Below are 16,389 nucleotides of genomic sequence, written 5' to 3' on the forward strand. Positions count from 1 at the left end.
ATTAAGGGCCTACAAAATATATATATATATATATATATATATATATATATATATATTTAAAAACCTGTCATTTTTACTTTATCCTTCTTCACACTTAGATGCAACATGAGCTGCTTTGGCTCTCTAATGCTTTTACAAGAAAGGCAAAAATTACCTCTCAAGAAACTAAAAATAGATGTACATAAATAAAACTGCAGCTTATGAAGAAGATATTTGTGACCAGTATTAACTCAACTGAGCTGGAATATGAAAGGTGGAACCCTCTACTTAGCCAATTCAAAATGGCAAGAACTCAATCTCAGATCTAAGGAAACGTCAGCAGCGCAAGTAAAGCATCCAACCTCTGGTAGCCCATCCAGTTCAGCGCGGAGGCAACAGTCACTGCGGAACAGCAGACGTTTCTGATGGAAGCTCTAGAGCAGTTTCTGACTCAAGCTCCCCCCACACACGCGACACCACCACCCATTTTCCCTCCCACACACCATCTGTAGCTTTTCTCCATCTTCAATAGCTGCTCCCTGCTCTGAGCTACATGCCTGGCTCTCTTCTCCAAGGGCCGCTTTCCTGATGCCACCTAAGCATCCTTCCAGTCCATTTCCTATTATGCAACGTCCCCCCAGCACCCAGAGCCTCCCCCTCATTACCAACATCACCCCTCAGCCTCCACTGCAACTCCAGATGTCATCACTCCACCTTCTCCATCTATTTTTTGGGTATTTTAACCCTAATTTACCACATTCTTCAGTCTTCTTTCAATACTGCCCATTCCTCCCCGAAGTTGGTCAGTCTCTAGAGCTAGAAGTCATCAAGGGAGGATGTTTGATAAAATGTGTCCGTGCGAGCGCCCGCGGGGGAGGCGGAGGGGAGAGGAGGGGGAGGCGGAGGGGAGAGGGGGAGGGGGAGAGGGGGAGGGGGAGAGGGAGAGGGGGAGAGGGGGAGGGGGAGGGGAGGGGGAGGGGGAGGGGGCGGGGGCACGCAGTGAGAAGGAATGACGCATTAGGGGGAGTCTCCAGGGAAAAAGACGTTTCCATCAACTCCCACCCCCAACAAAACTCCCAATTCCCTCAACCCCCAGCGATCGGAAGCACCCCATCACTCTTCAATTCCAAGGCTTCTCTTCTACATTTTCAATTAACTCCAGAACCAACTGGGATTCTACCTGCCTCTCACACTAAGTAATTCCTATTTGTAAGGCCTCCATTCACTTTACTTTTCTCTACTCCCTTCCATTTCCCTGCTGTTCCCCTCCTATCCCCACTGTCCATCTCCACCCCTCCTGACCCTACTTCTTTCAAGTCCTCAACTCGGCCTCCTCCAAGACAGACAACGTTTTTGATCGCTCCCCTTTCCTCAGTTAAACCCATCTTTTCCTCAGATCCCCCTGCCCACTCGGAAAGCCTATTCAGAACCCTGTTTTCCTTACCGACAACCGCGGACCTCCCCAGCTACAGGTGCCCTCCCAGGTCTCGCTCTTGCTCCCACCGCACGGCCGTCATCAGCCCCCCGTCCACGCCCCGCCCTGATTACCTGAGGACGAGGTGCAGGAAGGACCCCCGGGATCCACGGATGAAAACCCGGCCGCCGCCGGCCCAGAGGCCGACGCCATCTTGGCAGCCCCCTCCCCCTCAGTGGCCTCACTCCTTTTCAATCCGGCTCTTCCTCTTCTCCGAGTCGACTCTTCCCGTCTTCACAAAAACTGCGTTCCGACAGCTACCTTCTCGCCCCTCCGAGGCCTTTCTCAGACACGCCGGGCAGGCTCCGGGACCAGCTCAGGGCCGCACCACTTGTCTGGCATGGGGACAATCCACGTCTCGTACCCTCCCTGCAACTTGAACCGCTTTCCGCGGGAGCTGCTTTTCCCTTTCACAAGGGAATAGGCTCCAGCTGGCTGCCGGGACCCCGCGTCCGCACCAAACCACACCTAAAGCAACAAGGGGGCGTGAGAAGTCCCGGCAGAGCGAACGCCCCCTCCCCCTACTCCTAGCCACAGCCTGTTTATTGCCAACCCCACCGTTCCACTCCCGGCAGCCAGCGAAATCCAGGCACTGCGCATGCGCCCAACCTCTCGTTCCATCCCACTCACTGGGGGTGGGGAGTAGCCCAGAGAGGAGCAAAGCCAATCGGGAGGCTGTTCCTGGTCACATGATGCAGGTCCCTCACGGCCTAACGACTGCACGCCGGGCCGACACTCCCTATGGTGGCTCGCTGGGGTCAAGTTAGTTCGGCTCTTTTAAAGAACTGGGTTGCGTTGCCTATGTTCATTAGGAGTTGGCTCGACGGGTCCTCTCAGTTTTACAGCTTAGAGAGGAATTCCCGACAGACTCGCTAATGTCAAGTGAGAGACTTTAAGCAGTCAAATTCGCAAAACATCACATGCCACCAAGTATCCTTCTGGCTCTACTGCCTTGTTTACTATTTAGTTTAAGGTGCATGCATGTCTTGTCTTCCTCCGAGTGACATTTGAAACAGACCCACATTTTGCCTCAAGCCAAATGCTGGGCACAGTGACAGAATTCAGGAAATATCTTATAAGTGAATGAAGACCTGTCAAAAAGGGAGGTGATCAAACCATATTATAGTCTTCCCGTGATCCAAGCCCTTATCCTCTCTGTTATCTATATTCCAAAGGGCATGGAGACACACAGAAGTTCTCCATTCTAGTCTAGTCTTCGTATTAACCCTGCTCATTTTTAACAAAGTACCGTGGAGGTTGTGAACTCTGAAGACTTCTTTCCCTGGGGAGACTGACCTCCTGGAGAGCAACCACTGTGTTTGGTTCACTCATGTATCCTCAAGCTACTCAGGTGATTGTTGGGGACCAGATGTAAGCTGGCAAGGTCCTTGCACCTGTAGGGGCTAACAAGACTGGGACCCTTACCCACACAGTTTTCCCAGACTTGTTTGGATGGCATTTATCAGTAGAATAAGAGCAACATTTGTAGAATGAGAACAGCCTCTCATAGCTTACTAAGAAGTCTGTAACTGTTTACTGAGATATGCTGTACTGAGAACTTGTCCTTCTGCTGTGTCCTTCGCTTAGAGATTAAGAGGAACAAAGAATACATTCCTCTTGACAGACCTCCTATTCAGGGTGTTATGTATAAATAGTATTGTGTGGCTAATAAAGTTGCTTCAGTTCATCAAGAGAACTGGGGTCCTCCCGATCCCGCTTTCCTGTCTTTCTTTCTTTTCTCAATTCCCACCTCCCTGCCTCAGCCCGGCTCAACCCTGTCAGGCTGGCCCTGACAGGTGATGTGACTTTGTACATAGTAGGATCTCAACAATTATTTGTGGGATGAATAAGTGAAGAGGAATTAAAAAATCCTAGGTTCGGTAGCCCCAAAAATGGCCGGGTTATTCTCTACCCGATTCTTTCTGGGTCCTCAAAAAGGAACCTAGGACCTCACTGGCCAGAAAATAGCCCTAGACACTGACTACTGCCTTCTACCTTTCCCTCATTAAGATTCCCTGCTGCCACCTGCTGGATTATTCATTCTCCTTTGGGTAGTGAAGGGTAGACAAACTTCCAATGATCAGATTGCATTTGTAATTCCATAGCAATGGAATTGTGTAGCATTGAAGTATTTTATGATTGCCTATACCTACACCCCCCCTCCACCAAACTAAATAGTACAAAAACTAGACAGGTGGGCCTACACTGTCTAGCATAGGATTTGGCTCATAGATATTCAATAAATATTTGTTGAATAAATTACTTTTGTTTCTATAAAAGTCATGGAGTTGCTACCATTTCCTGAGTTATTTTAGAAATCAGCTGTAGAGTCCTGGCTGGGTACTCGGTTGGTTAGAGCAAATCCTGATACGCCAAGGTTTGGGGTTCCATCACCTGACCGAACACATACAAGAATCAACCAATGAATGCACAAATAGGTGAAACAAATTGATGTTTCTCTCTCTCCCCCCTTCTTCTCTCTCTCTCTCTAAAAATCAATAAATGTTTTAAAAGTTAAAAAAAGAAAGAAATCAGCTGTAGAAGTAAAGTTGTTTCTGATTTGAAAACTGGAAATGGACCAATAATGGACTCACTATGGCGGTAGGTCAAACAGGGGGTTTTCTCCTTGGGATTTGATCTATGAATCATCCCAAAAGAAGATCTGCATTTTGCAGCTTCTTTCGGGTCTTTGTTTCTCTTTTATGGACCAAAAATGGCTACTTGTATTATGTCAGTGTGTTTACTTATCTCCCTCATAAGACTGTGAACATATAGGGCAAAGATTGCATCTTATCCATTTTTATATCTCAAGGAACTAGAATTGTGCCTGGCACAGAGTAACTGCCTCCTGAGTATATGAATGGATAAAGGTAAAATTTAAAAAGTTTGGCTGGTGGTGCCTCCCATCTTTTTTCCCTAAACATTGTCTCTGCTCCCACTCCCACTCAATTGCTGATGTGCTCTGAGTCATGGAGCCACTCTTGCCCAGTAACATTCCTGGCATAGCAGAACCTCATGATGTCACAGGGTGTGGAAGTAAGGGGCAGAGCAGGACATGTTGGCTTGGTGACTCCAAGGAAATGGAAAAGGGAGTTCACCAACATAGACTTTGGAAAAGGGGGGCAATCCAGTTATCTCAAAATAGGGACACACACACAGAGTCTTATTAAAGTGAACTTCATGTCTTAAAATAGTTCCTAAGGTCAGAATGGAGGGACTAGGGGCTGCCAAGATCAACAAAGAGGCAAAATAAGAGAATGGGTACCTAATCATTAAATTAGTCTTTCATTAATTCATTCACTGAATTAACATTATTTAGCCCCAACAATGTCCCACACACTATGAGAGTTATTGGTATACACAGATAAAGTTCCTGGCCTCAAAAAGACCACAGGGTAATGAGAAAGACAGACACAAATCATTAGAATAAAATGTAATAGGTGCCATCATAGAGTATGTACAAATGCTATGGTTTGACATATGGTTTTATTGATTTTCTGAATTAAAAAAAAATGGGAAGAGCACTGGCCACTGTGGCCCAGTTGGCTGGGTGTAGTTCGTGCATGGAAAGGTTGCCAGTTGAATTCCTGGTAGGGGCATAACCCCAGCTTTGGGCTTGATCCCCCATGGGGGCATGCAGGAGGTGGCCGATTGATTTTCCACTATCACATGGATGTTTCTTTCTCTCTCTCTCCTTCTCCCTTCCTCTCTCTCTAAAAATCAATAAAAATATATTTTTTAATTGGAATAAACATGAACATAAAGGCTTGACAATACCACAGACTATTTCAGATTGGAACTATTCTAAAGAATCAAGAAGGCGTTGTTTCCATGACTATGAAAAGAAGAACCGAATGGGTGTGCAGGAAGACTTCATTGTCCTACAGAGTTATAATTTTGCCAGGTAGTTAAGAAAGGAAAGGGGTTCTCGGGAGAAGGAACAGCATGGAAGCATGACAGAAAAGTGGGTGTTAGGGAAGCGATACTAGAATAGAATGATGTGGCATAGGTGAGGCTAAAAAGGCAGGGAGAGGCTAAACTATGAAGGTTGTTAAGTGCCATGTTAATAGTAGTAATCACCTACTAAATATCTATGTGTGTACTCAATACAATGTGAAGCAGTTTATAAGGATTATCTCTCAATCTTCTCAACAACCTTCAGAAGAGAAAACAGATTCAGAGAGGTAAAGCAACCTGTCCAAAACCACACAGCTAGAATCTCTAAGCTCAAACTCCAACTCAGGTCTAGCTGGCTCTACGCCTGCCCTTAACCAACACTATTTTACCTCAAGGATTTTGGACTTTATCCCGCAGATGATAGGAAGCCATTAAAGATTTTTAAGCAGAAGAGGGGAAAAGTCCGGGTTTTTAGAAAGATTCCTATCGGTAGCAGAGTGAAACACGGACTGGAGCAGAGGGAGACTGGCCTCTTCTAAACGACAATTTGTGGAGTCCTAAATTCTGGACTTAAGGTAGTAGAGCAGCGTCACCGTGTGGAGTTACTCCACAACCCAGGTGTGCACCAGTTAGGAGCCTGAGGCTGGTGTGGGCGCAGGAGTGGGCGGGGCTGAAGAGCAAAGCCGGCCTGGGGGCGGGACCAGGCAGGAGTGGGCGGGGCTGGAGAGCAAAGCCGGCCTGGGGGCGGGACCAGGCAGGAGTGGGCGGGGCTGGAGAGCAAAGCCGGCCTCGGGGCGGGACCGGGCGCCCCTCGACGCTCTGCTGCTTCTGCCTGAAGACGGCCGGCTTCCGCCCGCAGGCGGTGGTGTCGAGCGCCGAGCTCCCTGTGTCGGGTGAGGGGCCGCTGATGGCGGCGCGGTCTCGGCAGGCGGTATGAGTTTGGCTGGGGGCCGGGCCCCACGGAAGACCGCGGGAAACCGGCTTTCCGGGCTTCTGGAGGCAGAGGAGGAAGATGAGTTCTACCAGACGACTTATGGGGGTTTCACGGAGGCAAGACCTGGGCCCAGGAAGAGGGAGGGAGTCCTACGGGAGAAACCTCGGACAAAGAAGGGGGCGGGGAATAGCGAGGAGCCCTGGCCGTTGGTACCGAGACGCGGTGGGCGAGTCGGAGGGGGCGGGGTTGGGTGGAGAGAGATCACTGGAGCCCTGAGAGAGAGCCGGACGGGGCGGGGATAGAGAAGCCCTCGGGGCACCGAGTATGACGGAAACCTACGGAAGGTCTAGTTGCATTTTACTTCTGACGTCTAACACCCACGTCGTAGTCCCGTAATATATACTCGTTGGCCCACTCCCTAAAATAGAGGGGCTTAGCCTATTCCTTTTCAGCTTTAAAATGTAAACTCCTCAGATAACCCTTTCTTGACTGTCCTAAAAAGTGCCCTCATTTATTTCCTTCATAGAACATTTCACTGTGATTAGATTTGGTTTGCTTACTTGTTTGTATTTTCGTATTAGTTTGTAAGCTCTGCAAGGTTAGAGGTGGTCTGTTTTGTTCAACAGTGTACAGTGCCTAGTTCAGTGTCTGATTGGGTAGACATTTGTTAAACTTGTATTGATTGACTCTGTCCGTTCTTTAAGTATGTGGAGCACCTAGAGCAAGCCATGCACTGTGATAGGCTCTAGGTCTAGGAAAACACTGTTAAAAGCACTGCTTTGCCCTGGCTGGGTGGCTTAGTTGGTTGGAGCGTCATCCTGCACAACAAAAGATTGTGGGGTTCCATCCCAGGAGGCACCCATCCATCTTTCTCACATCAATGTTTCTCTCTTTCTCTCCCTCCCTTCTTCTCTCTCTAAAATCAATAAACATATTCTCAGGTGAGAATTTTAAAAAGTGAAAATTAAAAAAATAAATACACTGCTTCCTCCTTAGACATGTCAGATCCCATTGAGGAACGAGCTGGATTAACAGTTAAAATATTGTGTGATAAGGAATAAAATAAGTGGTAAGCACAGGGTGCTATAGTAACACATGGGAGCCAGAGTTGGTCAGGATGGGTATCTCTGGGGAGGTGATGTTTAAGCCAAGGACAGACAGTATGAAACATGGGCCTTTGCTGGAGAAAGAGCAGTAGGCCTGGGAACGGTGGTAGGAGAAAAGTTAGTCCATGGAGGGGGCAGGGCAGAATGTGTAGAGGCACTGAGGTCCTGGTCCTCAACCTGCACATCTCATTCTCCAGACCTGAAGGAGGATAAAGATTGGTAAGGATGGAGGTGGTAGGAATGGGCCAGACATGTTGGGCCTTGTGAGCTATGATAGGGTTAAGGAGTTTTGCTCTTCACCCAGAGGATTGGAAAGATGATCATATTTGTACTTCAGGAAGATCACTCTGTAATGAAGAGAATGTTTTGAGGAGGGCATTGGGAGTAGAGAAACATGGACAGGAAGGTTCAAGAGAAATTAAGGCGGTAGAATCCACAGGACTTGGTGCCTGATTGGAAGTCATTACTTATACAGCCCTAACCAGCTAGTTTAAAATAGAACTTTCTCATCCCTCTTCCAAAAGCCATTATCCTATTCCTGTCATTTTATGAGTCGTTATTTAATATGTACCTATCATGCTTCCAAAAAAGATTTAAGGAGGCTTATGATATAAGCACAAAGTAAGAACAGTAAAAATAGAGAGATGAGAAGTAATTGTACCAGGAGCCTCTGCTGAAATGGTAATAGCAATTAATATTAAATTTAGCTGTGAGCTTTCTGGCAGTGAAATTCTGAATTCCCTACTGGGGATCGAGCCCGCAACCCAGGCATGTTCCCTTGGCGGGAATCGAACCTGGGACCCTTCAGTCCACAGGCTGACGCCCTATCCACTGAGCCAAGCCGGCTAGGGCGCATATAATTTTTTGAGAGACAAAATTGGTCAGCATTCAATCCTAGGGAGAATCTCCTCCTTATATAAGATATATAAAGTAACAGGGGTTTGGTATGTGATGTAAAAACATTCTCTTATCGCTGAAACCGGTTTGGCTCAGTGGATGGAGTGTCGGCCTGAGGACTGAAGGGTCCAGGTTCGATTCCGGTCAAGGGCATGTACCTGGGTTGCGGGCACATCCCCAGTGGGGGGCGTGCAGGAGACAGCTGGTCGATGTTTCTCTCTCATCGGTGTTTCTGACTCTCTGTCCCTCTCCCTTCCTCTCTGTAGAGAATCAATGAAAATATATTTAAAAAAAAAATTCTCTTATTTAGTCATGTCTATTAATGACCCTCAATAAAAGCCAAAGGGCCCTGGCTGGTGTATATCAGTGGTTAGAGCATAGGCATGCACATAGAAGGCCAGGCTGTGTGGGAAATAACCAATTGATGTGTGTCTCTCACATCGATGTTTCTCTCCCCCCTCCCCCCTTCATCTTGCTCCCTTGTCCTCTCTCTAAAAATCAACGTAAGAAACATCTTTGGGTGAGGATTAATAACAACAAAAAAGCCAAAGGAATGGTAATAAATCGGTAACTTTCTTTTCTTATCCCCACCTGAGGACATATTTTTCATTGATTCTAGAGAGAGAGGGAGAAAGAGAAAAACATTGATCGGTTGCCTTCCTGACCAGGGATGGATCCTGCAATCTGGGTATGTGCCCTAACTGGGAATCAAACCCGTGACCCCTCGATGCTCCGGAGAATGCTCTAACTGAGCCACACCAGCCAAGGCTGAAAGCACTTTGACTGGCACTAACCTAATGTGTAGTAGAACTGCAACCCTCTGGTGATATGACGTAGTACCAGGTTAGAGCTGAGGGGATTCATGTGTTCCCGGGCTGTCTTTCACAAACATCATCTGGGAGGAAATGATGGTCATCAGTGCAAGACAGAACTCTGGCAGGCTTGGAGTGCCAACTGTCTCTGTTAATTTGCTTATTTTGGCAGCCTGCATCCCTGACTGAAGAAAGAGCCACATGTTTGAGGTGCAGTGCCCACCCAGTCAACTCCTTTGCCTCCAGTGTTTTTTTCCCTTTCTTTTCCAATGTGGCTGCCAGCCTAGCCCTAATCTGCATCACCTCAGGTTTAGGCTGAACTCCATGTTCTCTACTCCAGCCCATCTAATCTCCTCCAGAGCGTTCTATGATACCCCTTGCACACAATTTTCCTCTCCCATCAAATCTTCAATGGCTCCCTGCAATACATAGTAATATCCAGCTGGTTTTCTATCCGAACACACCTGAGGAATGAGACATTTCTCAGTAACTTCAATAATGACTGTCAATGCTGGGACAAGTAAGGAGAGGACTGAGAGCACTGACCTGCAAGTTAAAGCCATAACTTTATTAACTGACATTTATTATTTATTTTATAAGAGAACATTTGGAAAATCACAGAGGTAGAAGCAGTTCCTAAAAGAATTAGGCTTAGGAAACAAGTTATGGAGGTAAAGGAAAGGCCCTTGGAGCTTGGGAGTGAGGAGGCTAATGGTAACTACTGACCGAAGGGTGGGGGACGGGAAAGGCAGGGTGTGCTCTGGGGAAGGAAAGTGCATGGGTCCCCCGTCCTAAGGGCTTTAAGGTGGAGTTTTAGGGGAGGTCCCGGGGGGAAGATACCAATAGAATATTTAGCAGCTTTCCAGGTGTGTCCTTTCAGGGTCTCCACTGATTGATTGGCCGGTACCAGGGCAGGGGGTCATTATCTGGGCCTGAGATCAGCTGTGGCTGGTCTTGTTGCTTATTGCTGACATTTAAATTTCTCTATAGACTGAGTATAATCTTTTCAAATCTTACAGTCTCAATTGACGTTGAAAGGAGGCTGTGCTGAAGCCAAAGGCAGTCAGCTAAGAAGACTTCTTGCCAGAGATAAAGTTTCTGTTTTACTTAGGTTTAGATCCTTATTCCATAAATATGCTATGCACCAGCGGTCACCAACCTTTCAGACCTCGTCCGCGTACCACTGGTTGGCAACCACTGCTATACACAGTCCTATTTTGTTCCTGCTAGTTCATCTACCCACTATTCCCTCTTTCCTCTTGGGCTGTACGGATACTACCAGTATTTTATTTTATTTATTTACTAAAGACCCGGTGCATGAAATTCGTGCACGGGTAGGGTCCCTAGGCCTGGCCAGTGATCAGGGCCAATTGGGACCTTCTGGCTGCCGGTGGAGCCTTCCTTTGTTCCGCATCATCCCCTGGTGGTCAGCGCACGTCATAGCAAGTGATTGACCTCCTGGTGGAACTCCCAAGGGGACACTTTGCATATTAGCCTTTTATATATAGAGATTTTTAAAATATATGTTTATATATTTTTATTGATTTCAGAGAGGAAGGGAGACACAGAGAGAGAGAGAAATATCAGTGATGAGAGAGAGTCATTGATCAGCTGCCTCTTGCATACCCCCTACTGGGAATCAAGCCCACAACCTGGGCATGTGCCCTGACTGGGAATTGAAGCATGACCTCCTGGTTCATGGGTTGATGCTCAACCACTGAGCAACACTAGCCAGGCAATGCTACCAGTATTTTAAATCGTGGCTCAAGTTTTCTTCATTCTTTACAGTCTAAAGCAGGATTCTGCAGACTACAAATCATTGGATAAATCTGACACATTACCTGTTCTCATCTGGTCCTTTACAGGAAAAGTTTGCCAACCCCTGGTCTAAAGGACTAAAGGAGTAAAGACCGACATTTAAACCTTCCCAGGCCACCAGTCCATAGCACGTGTTGCTTCCTCTGAACACCTGTAACATTTTATTGCCATCTGGTACTTTATATGTTGCCTCGTATTATAACTCCCTTTTATAATTATGTCCTGCCCTCTACTAGACTGTAAGGCCCCTGAAGGTAGGGACCAAAACACATCCTCTTATAATCCAGCACTTCACGTGGTGTGCTACAGGTAAAGAGCAGTCAATTAATGTTGGAACGGGTGGTGCTGGAGCTAAGGGCCATCAGCTAGGAAGGTTTCTTGCCTGAGAAGAGTGAATGCCTGGGTAGGGAAGGAGAAGAGGGCAGCTTTTACCAAGAAAGCAAAGAGGTTCTGTTCTTCCTGGAAGGGCATTAATGACTCTTGCCAGCAAGAACCTCATCTCCCTATGTCCTCAGGAATCGGGTGATGATGAGTATCAAGGGGACCAGTCAGACACAGAGGATGAAGTGGACTCTGACTTTGACATTGACGAAGGAGATGAACCATCCAGTGATGGAGAAGCAGAAGAGCCCAGAAGGAAGCGCCGAGTAGTCACCAAAGCCTATAAGGTGCAGGGGAAGTCCTGGTTTTCTTGGACTTCCTTAATTCCTATTCTCCCTTCATCTGGTCCCTGTACTCCTCATTCCAGCCCCGTTTCCTGCAGTGCTAGTTTTCTCATATGATTCTCATCTTCTTTCTCCTTATCTCTCTGTTCCTTGGTGTCTGATTCCAATCTGTCCCCAGGAACCTCTCAAGAGCTTGAGGCCTCGAAAGGTCAGTACCCCAGCTGGTAGCTCTCAGAAGACCCGAGAAGAGAAGACACTGCTACCACTAGAACTACAGGATGATGGCTCTGACAGTGAGTGAGGATGTTTGGGTGAATTGACAAAACTGGAATATGCTGATGAAAGTATTGAATCAGTGTCAAATTTACTGGAGTTGATAACTGTACTATGGTTATGTAAGGAAAGTCCTTACTCTTAGGAAATAAACACTGAAGTATTTAGGCATGGAGAGCCATGATGTGTGCAACTTCAATCTGATTATTCAGAAATAATAAAATACAAGCACACATACAGAATGCACATGGGCAAGATGCTAATAGTAGGTGATCTGAGTAAAGGATACATGGGTGTTCTTTGTACTATTCCTGCAACTTTTTTTGTAAGTTTGAAATTATTTTCAAATAAAATTTTTTAAAATTAAAACAAATAATAAAGGAGGTGGACATGAATTTAAAGATTTCTCTCTGACTTCCCAGGTCGGAAGTCCATGCGTCAATCTACAGCTGAACATACACGACAGACATTCCTGCGGGTACAGGAAAGGCAGGGCCAGTCACGGCGGCGAAAGGGACCCCACTGTGAGCGGCCACTGACCCAGGAGGAGCTGCTCAGGGAGGCCAAGATCACAGAAGAGCTCAACTTACGTTCACTGGGTCAGTGTGTGGTTTTGAGAACAGTGGGTAAAAGGGCTGAGGAGCATGGGAAAAGCTAAGACCTGGAGGACCCAAAGAACTGGAAAGATGGAGGTTTGGAACAAGGGAATCTGAAGGAAAAAATGGGGTAGTAAATGATTAGGAGCAAAGAACTAGGCATTATGAAAGCTCTGAGGAGCACGTATTATTGAAGTACTTTGGTGTAAAGTAACAATTGTATAGGACAGAGTGCAAATCTTAGTTCTGCTGTTCACTTGTATAAGTCTATAAGCAAATTAACCTATTTGAGTCTTGCTTTCCTTGTTCACAAAATAGGGCTGTAATAACTAGTTTAATAATCAGGAGAATTAGAAATTCAGTAGAATCAGTCAGTTCATGAGATAAATTGCTTTAAAGTAAAAAAATTTTAAAAATCTCCTCAGTTGACAAGAGAATGACTGAAAGGATAGATTGAGGAACCTGAGCTTGATTTAAGGAAAGTGAAGGCTGAAAGGAGCTGATAGAATGAGGAGATATCCATGTACGACAGATACTGAAGAAGTAGAACAGAGATATCTCCAGGGTAGTGGAGCAAACAGACCTGAAGGACAGGATGTTGTGGTCAGAACCTGGATGTATATGATTTTGAATATTTCAGAGCGGGGGCAGTTTCAGGCAGTGACAAAGTCTAGGCTGTAGCTAGAGTGGAATGGAGTAACTAACATGCATGGACAGGAAGGTTGAGAGGAGTGGTAAAGCAGCTGGAGGTAGGGTGTTGAGGGGCTATCTGTGTGTACTTTGAAGTCACCCAGGTGACTTGAGATGATAGGAATTGGGATGGAGATGAAGAGTAGAAACTATTGCCAAAATCTTCCACGAGTGAGGGAGTGACCGTGACGAAGGAGAGAAGATAAACTAGATTGTGGGCAGAGGTCTCAGAAGAAAAGCAAGTGGGCAGGTGGGCAGAGGAATAGTGACCTGGAAGCTGCAGTGTACGGCTCAGTCGGGTGTACTGCGTGGGCTGAGAGGATGAGCCGCCTCTGCCAGAGGGCTGCGAGTTGACAGGGCAAATGTGGGGGGTATTTGGGGGATTGAGCAGGCTCCTCAAGGGGTTCCTTCCAACTCTGAAGTCTTACAGTTCTGAGTGGGTGAGGAGCCGAGTAGACTTGAGAAATGGTGAGTAAAGAGGATGTCACGAGGGGCAAACAGAAAACTTGTAAGATGGGAGATGCTAGAGGGCTTAGAGGACTTTCATCATTGCCTGTTAGGCAGTGACTAGACAGCCATGAAGATAACTGAGAGCTTGTAGGGCAGAACGGGGGCGTGGGAAGAGGGGGAACTGATCATCCTCTCATTCCTTTTTGGACCCTGAAGAGACATATGAGCGACTTGAGGCTGACAAAAAGAAGCAGGTTCATAAGAAGCGGAAGTGCCCTGGGCCTGTAATCACCTATCATTCAGTGACAGTGCCGCTGCTGGGGGAGCCAGGCCCTAAAGAAGAGAATGTCGACGTGGAAGGGTGAGTGACTCAGGGGGGAAAGAAAGAGCTGTTCCTCCCTTCTTTTAACTGTATTCTCTCAGGCCCATTTCACTTACTTTCCTCCCACAGCTCTCACTGACGCTTGGATAGCTTTCAGATTCCTCTTCCCTTCCGCTCCTATTTCTTTCCCTTTAGCCTCTTTTCTTCCTCTTTTCTGTTTTTCCATCCTGCCAGCTTTCTTTTCCCATCTGCCACTTAATAGATTCTCAGAATGTTGCCATCACTCTGCCTCCTCCTCCTCTTTCCTCAACTCTCTGATCTCTTTATCTGTTGTTTTCTCCTTCAGCTCTTTGTATTTATCTCTGTCTTTTCCCTCAGACTTGATCCTGCTCCCACGGCTCCTGCATTGACTCCCCAGGCCGGGACTGGAACTGAGACTGGAACCGGGACTGGAACCGAGACTGGAACCGGGACTGGAACCGGGACTGGAACTGGGACTGGAACCGGGACTGGAACCACAACTAGAACCGTCGTCCCTCCTCCTCGCTGCTCACGTACCTTCATTACTTTTAGTGATGATGCAACATTTGAGGAATGGTTTCCCCAAGTGCGGCCCCCAAAGGTTCCGGTTCGGGAGGTATGCCCAGTGACCCATCGCCCAGCCCTATACCGGGACCCTGTCACAGACATACCCTACGCCACTGCACGAGCCTTCAAGATTATCCGTGAGGCCTACAAGAAGTACATCACTGCCCACGGACTGCCACCAACTGCCTCAGCCCTGGGCCCTGGCCCACCACCTCCTGAGCCCCTTCCTGGCTCTGGGCCTCGAGCCTTGCGCCAGAAAATCGTCATCAAATGAAGAGATGTTTAGTCCTTGAACACCTCTTTCTGGCCCTGACTTGGGCTCTCAGTGTTCCCCCCTTCTCTCCATTTCTCTATCATCTCTAATCTTTGCCCAGCCCTTTTCTATATCACTTTCACCATTTTTTCCCCTAGTTCCTACTGGTTTTATGTTTGTTTTTTTAATCTAATAAAATAGAAAGATCCCTTTGTCTGATGTCTAATCTAGGGTTGGGAGCAAGAAATATTTGTGAATGTCTGAGTATATATGGGTCTTTATATTTGTTTAACAGCATTTATTATGAGCTGCCCTTTTATTGACTAGAGGTCGTCCGGTGCATGAAATTTGTGCACGGGTAGGGTCCCTAGGCCTGGCCGGCCATGAGGGCCAATCTGTGGGGTGACTGGCAGGGCGATCAGGGGGCCCCCACTGGCACCTGCCTTGGCTGGCCTGGTGCCACCTGCTTGCTGTCCCCACCCCCCACCACCGCCAGTCACCTCCCTCTGGGGGGCAATCGGGCCCCCTCCCCGCAGGCACCTGCCTTGGCTGACCTGCAGACTGAGGGCAGCTCCTTCATTGAGCATCTGCCCCCTGGTGGTCAGTGTGCGTCATACTGACTGGTCATTCTGCCGTTCAGTCTATTTGCATATTAGGCTTTTATTATATAGGATTTTTAGAGAGAGAGAGAGAGGAAGGGAAAAGGAGAGAGAGAAACATCGATGTGAGACCAGGACATCAATCAGCTGCCTCCAGCACATCCCCTACTGGGGATTGAGCCCGAAACCCCGACATGTTCCCTGACCAAGAATCTAACTGGCAACTCCTCAGTGTACGGGATGATGACCAACCAACTGAGCCACACCAGCCAGGGCAATGAGCTGCCTTGTGTGTTTGTTTTAATTTGTTGTTCCACTTATTTATGCATTTGTTGATTATTTTTTTCTGATAAATTTGTTTTTATTTATTTTACTTTTTTGTTTACTTTTCAATAGTGGACCTTTGGTTGATTCTTGGGATTGAGCCTGCAACCTTGGTGTACCAGGACAACGCTCTAACCACCTGAGCTACCCAGCCAGGGAACTGCCCTTTTTAAATTGTATTCATTCCTCCAACTAGATTATAAACACCTTAACATTAGACACCAAGCCCTAACTGGTTTGGCTCAGTGGATAGAGCGTTGGCCTGTGGACTGAAGGGTCCCAGGTTCGATTCTGGTCAAGGGCACATGCCCAGGTTGCGGGCTCGAGCCCCCCCAGTAGGGGGTGTGCAGGAGGCAGCCAATCAATGACTCTCTCTCATTGATGTTTCTATCCCTCTCTCTCTCTAATCAATTTAAAAATTAAAAAAAAATTAGACACCAAAACAAAATCCTTATACTCACTTTTATATCACCTTATAGTCACTGCTTTGAATATTGCAGGCACCAAATAAGTAGGAACTATCTGATTCTCTTAGAACTCCAGTTTCTAGGACCTAGGCTTGTCTGGAGAGAAAGAGTAAGTGTCATGGCTGTGAATGGCCACTAGAGGCTCTCAGGGCTGGGCAGAGTATGGGGGCTGTGTATATGTGATCTCCCACTACCCCCCACCTGGCCAGAGCTAAAATAATAAAATGCTGAGCTCACTGTTCCCC

The 16,389-nt window shown here is 47.1% G+C and overlaps 2 protein-coding genes across 5 annotated transcripts in view; one reads left to right on the top strand and one right to left on the bottom strand.

The window, feature by feature from the left end:
- PIP5K1A (phosphatidylinositol-4-phosphate 5-kinase type 1 alpha) overlaps positions 1–2,026 on the bottom strand; it is a 37,900-nt gene extending 35,874 nt beyond the window's left edge. For all 4 annotated transcript variants that reach the window (XM_070396592.1, XM_070396590.1, XM_070396593.1 and 1 more), the window contains exon 1: positions 1,528–2,026. In XM_070396592.1, the coding sequence (XP_070252693.1) occupies positions 1,528–1,606 (79 nt within the window). In that variant the 5' untranslated portion in view covers positions 1,607–2,026. The remainder of the gene's footprint in view (positions 1–1,527) is intronic.
- Positions 2,027–6,218: 4,192 nt separating this feature from the next.
- On the top strand, positions 6,219–14,968 carry VPS72 (vacuolar protein sorting 72 homolog). The gene is made up of 6 exons (XM_070396333.1): positions 6,219–6,400; positions 11,433–11,585; positions 11,761–11,875; positions 12,278–12,454; positions 13,808–13,952; positions 14,292–14,968. Exons 1-6 carry the CDS (start codon positions 6,284–6,286, stop codon positions 14,773–14,775), a joined length of 1,191 nt encoding a protein of 396 aa, XP_070252434.1. The 5' UTR covers positions 6,219–6,283; the 3' UTR covers positions 14,776–14,968.
- The last annotated feature ends 1,421 nt before the right edge of the window (positions 14,969–16,389 follow it).

Source organism: Myotis yumanensis, unplaced genomic scaffold (genome assembly GCF_028538775.1).
Source record: "Myotis yumanensis isolate MYYU_CA2020_CCGP unplaced genomic scaffold, mMyoYum1.0.hap1 SCAF_17, whole genome shotgun sequence".
Taxonomy (NCBI): Eukaryota; Metazoa; Chordata; class Mammalia; order Chiroptera; family Vespertilionidae; genus Myotis; species Myotis yumanensis.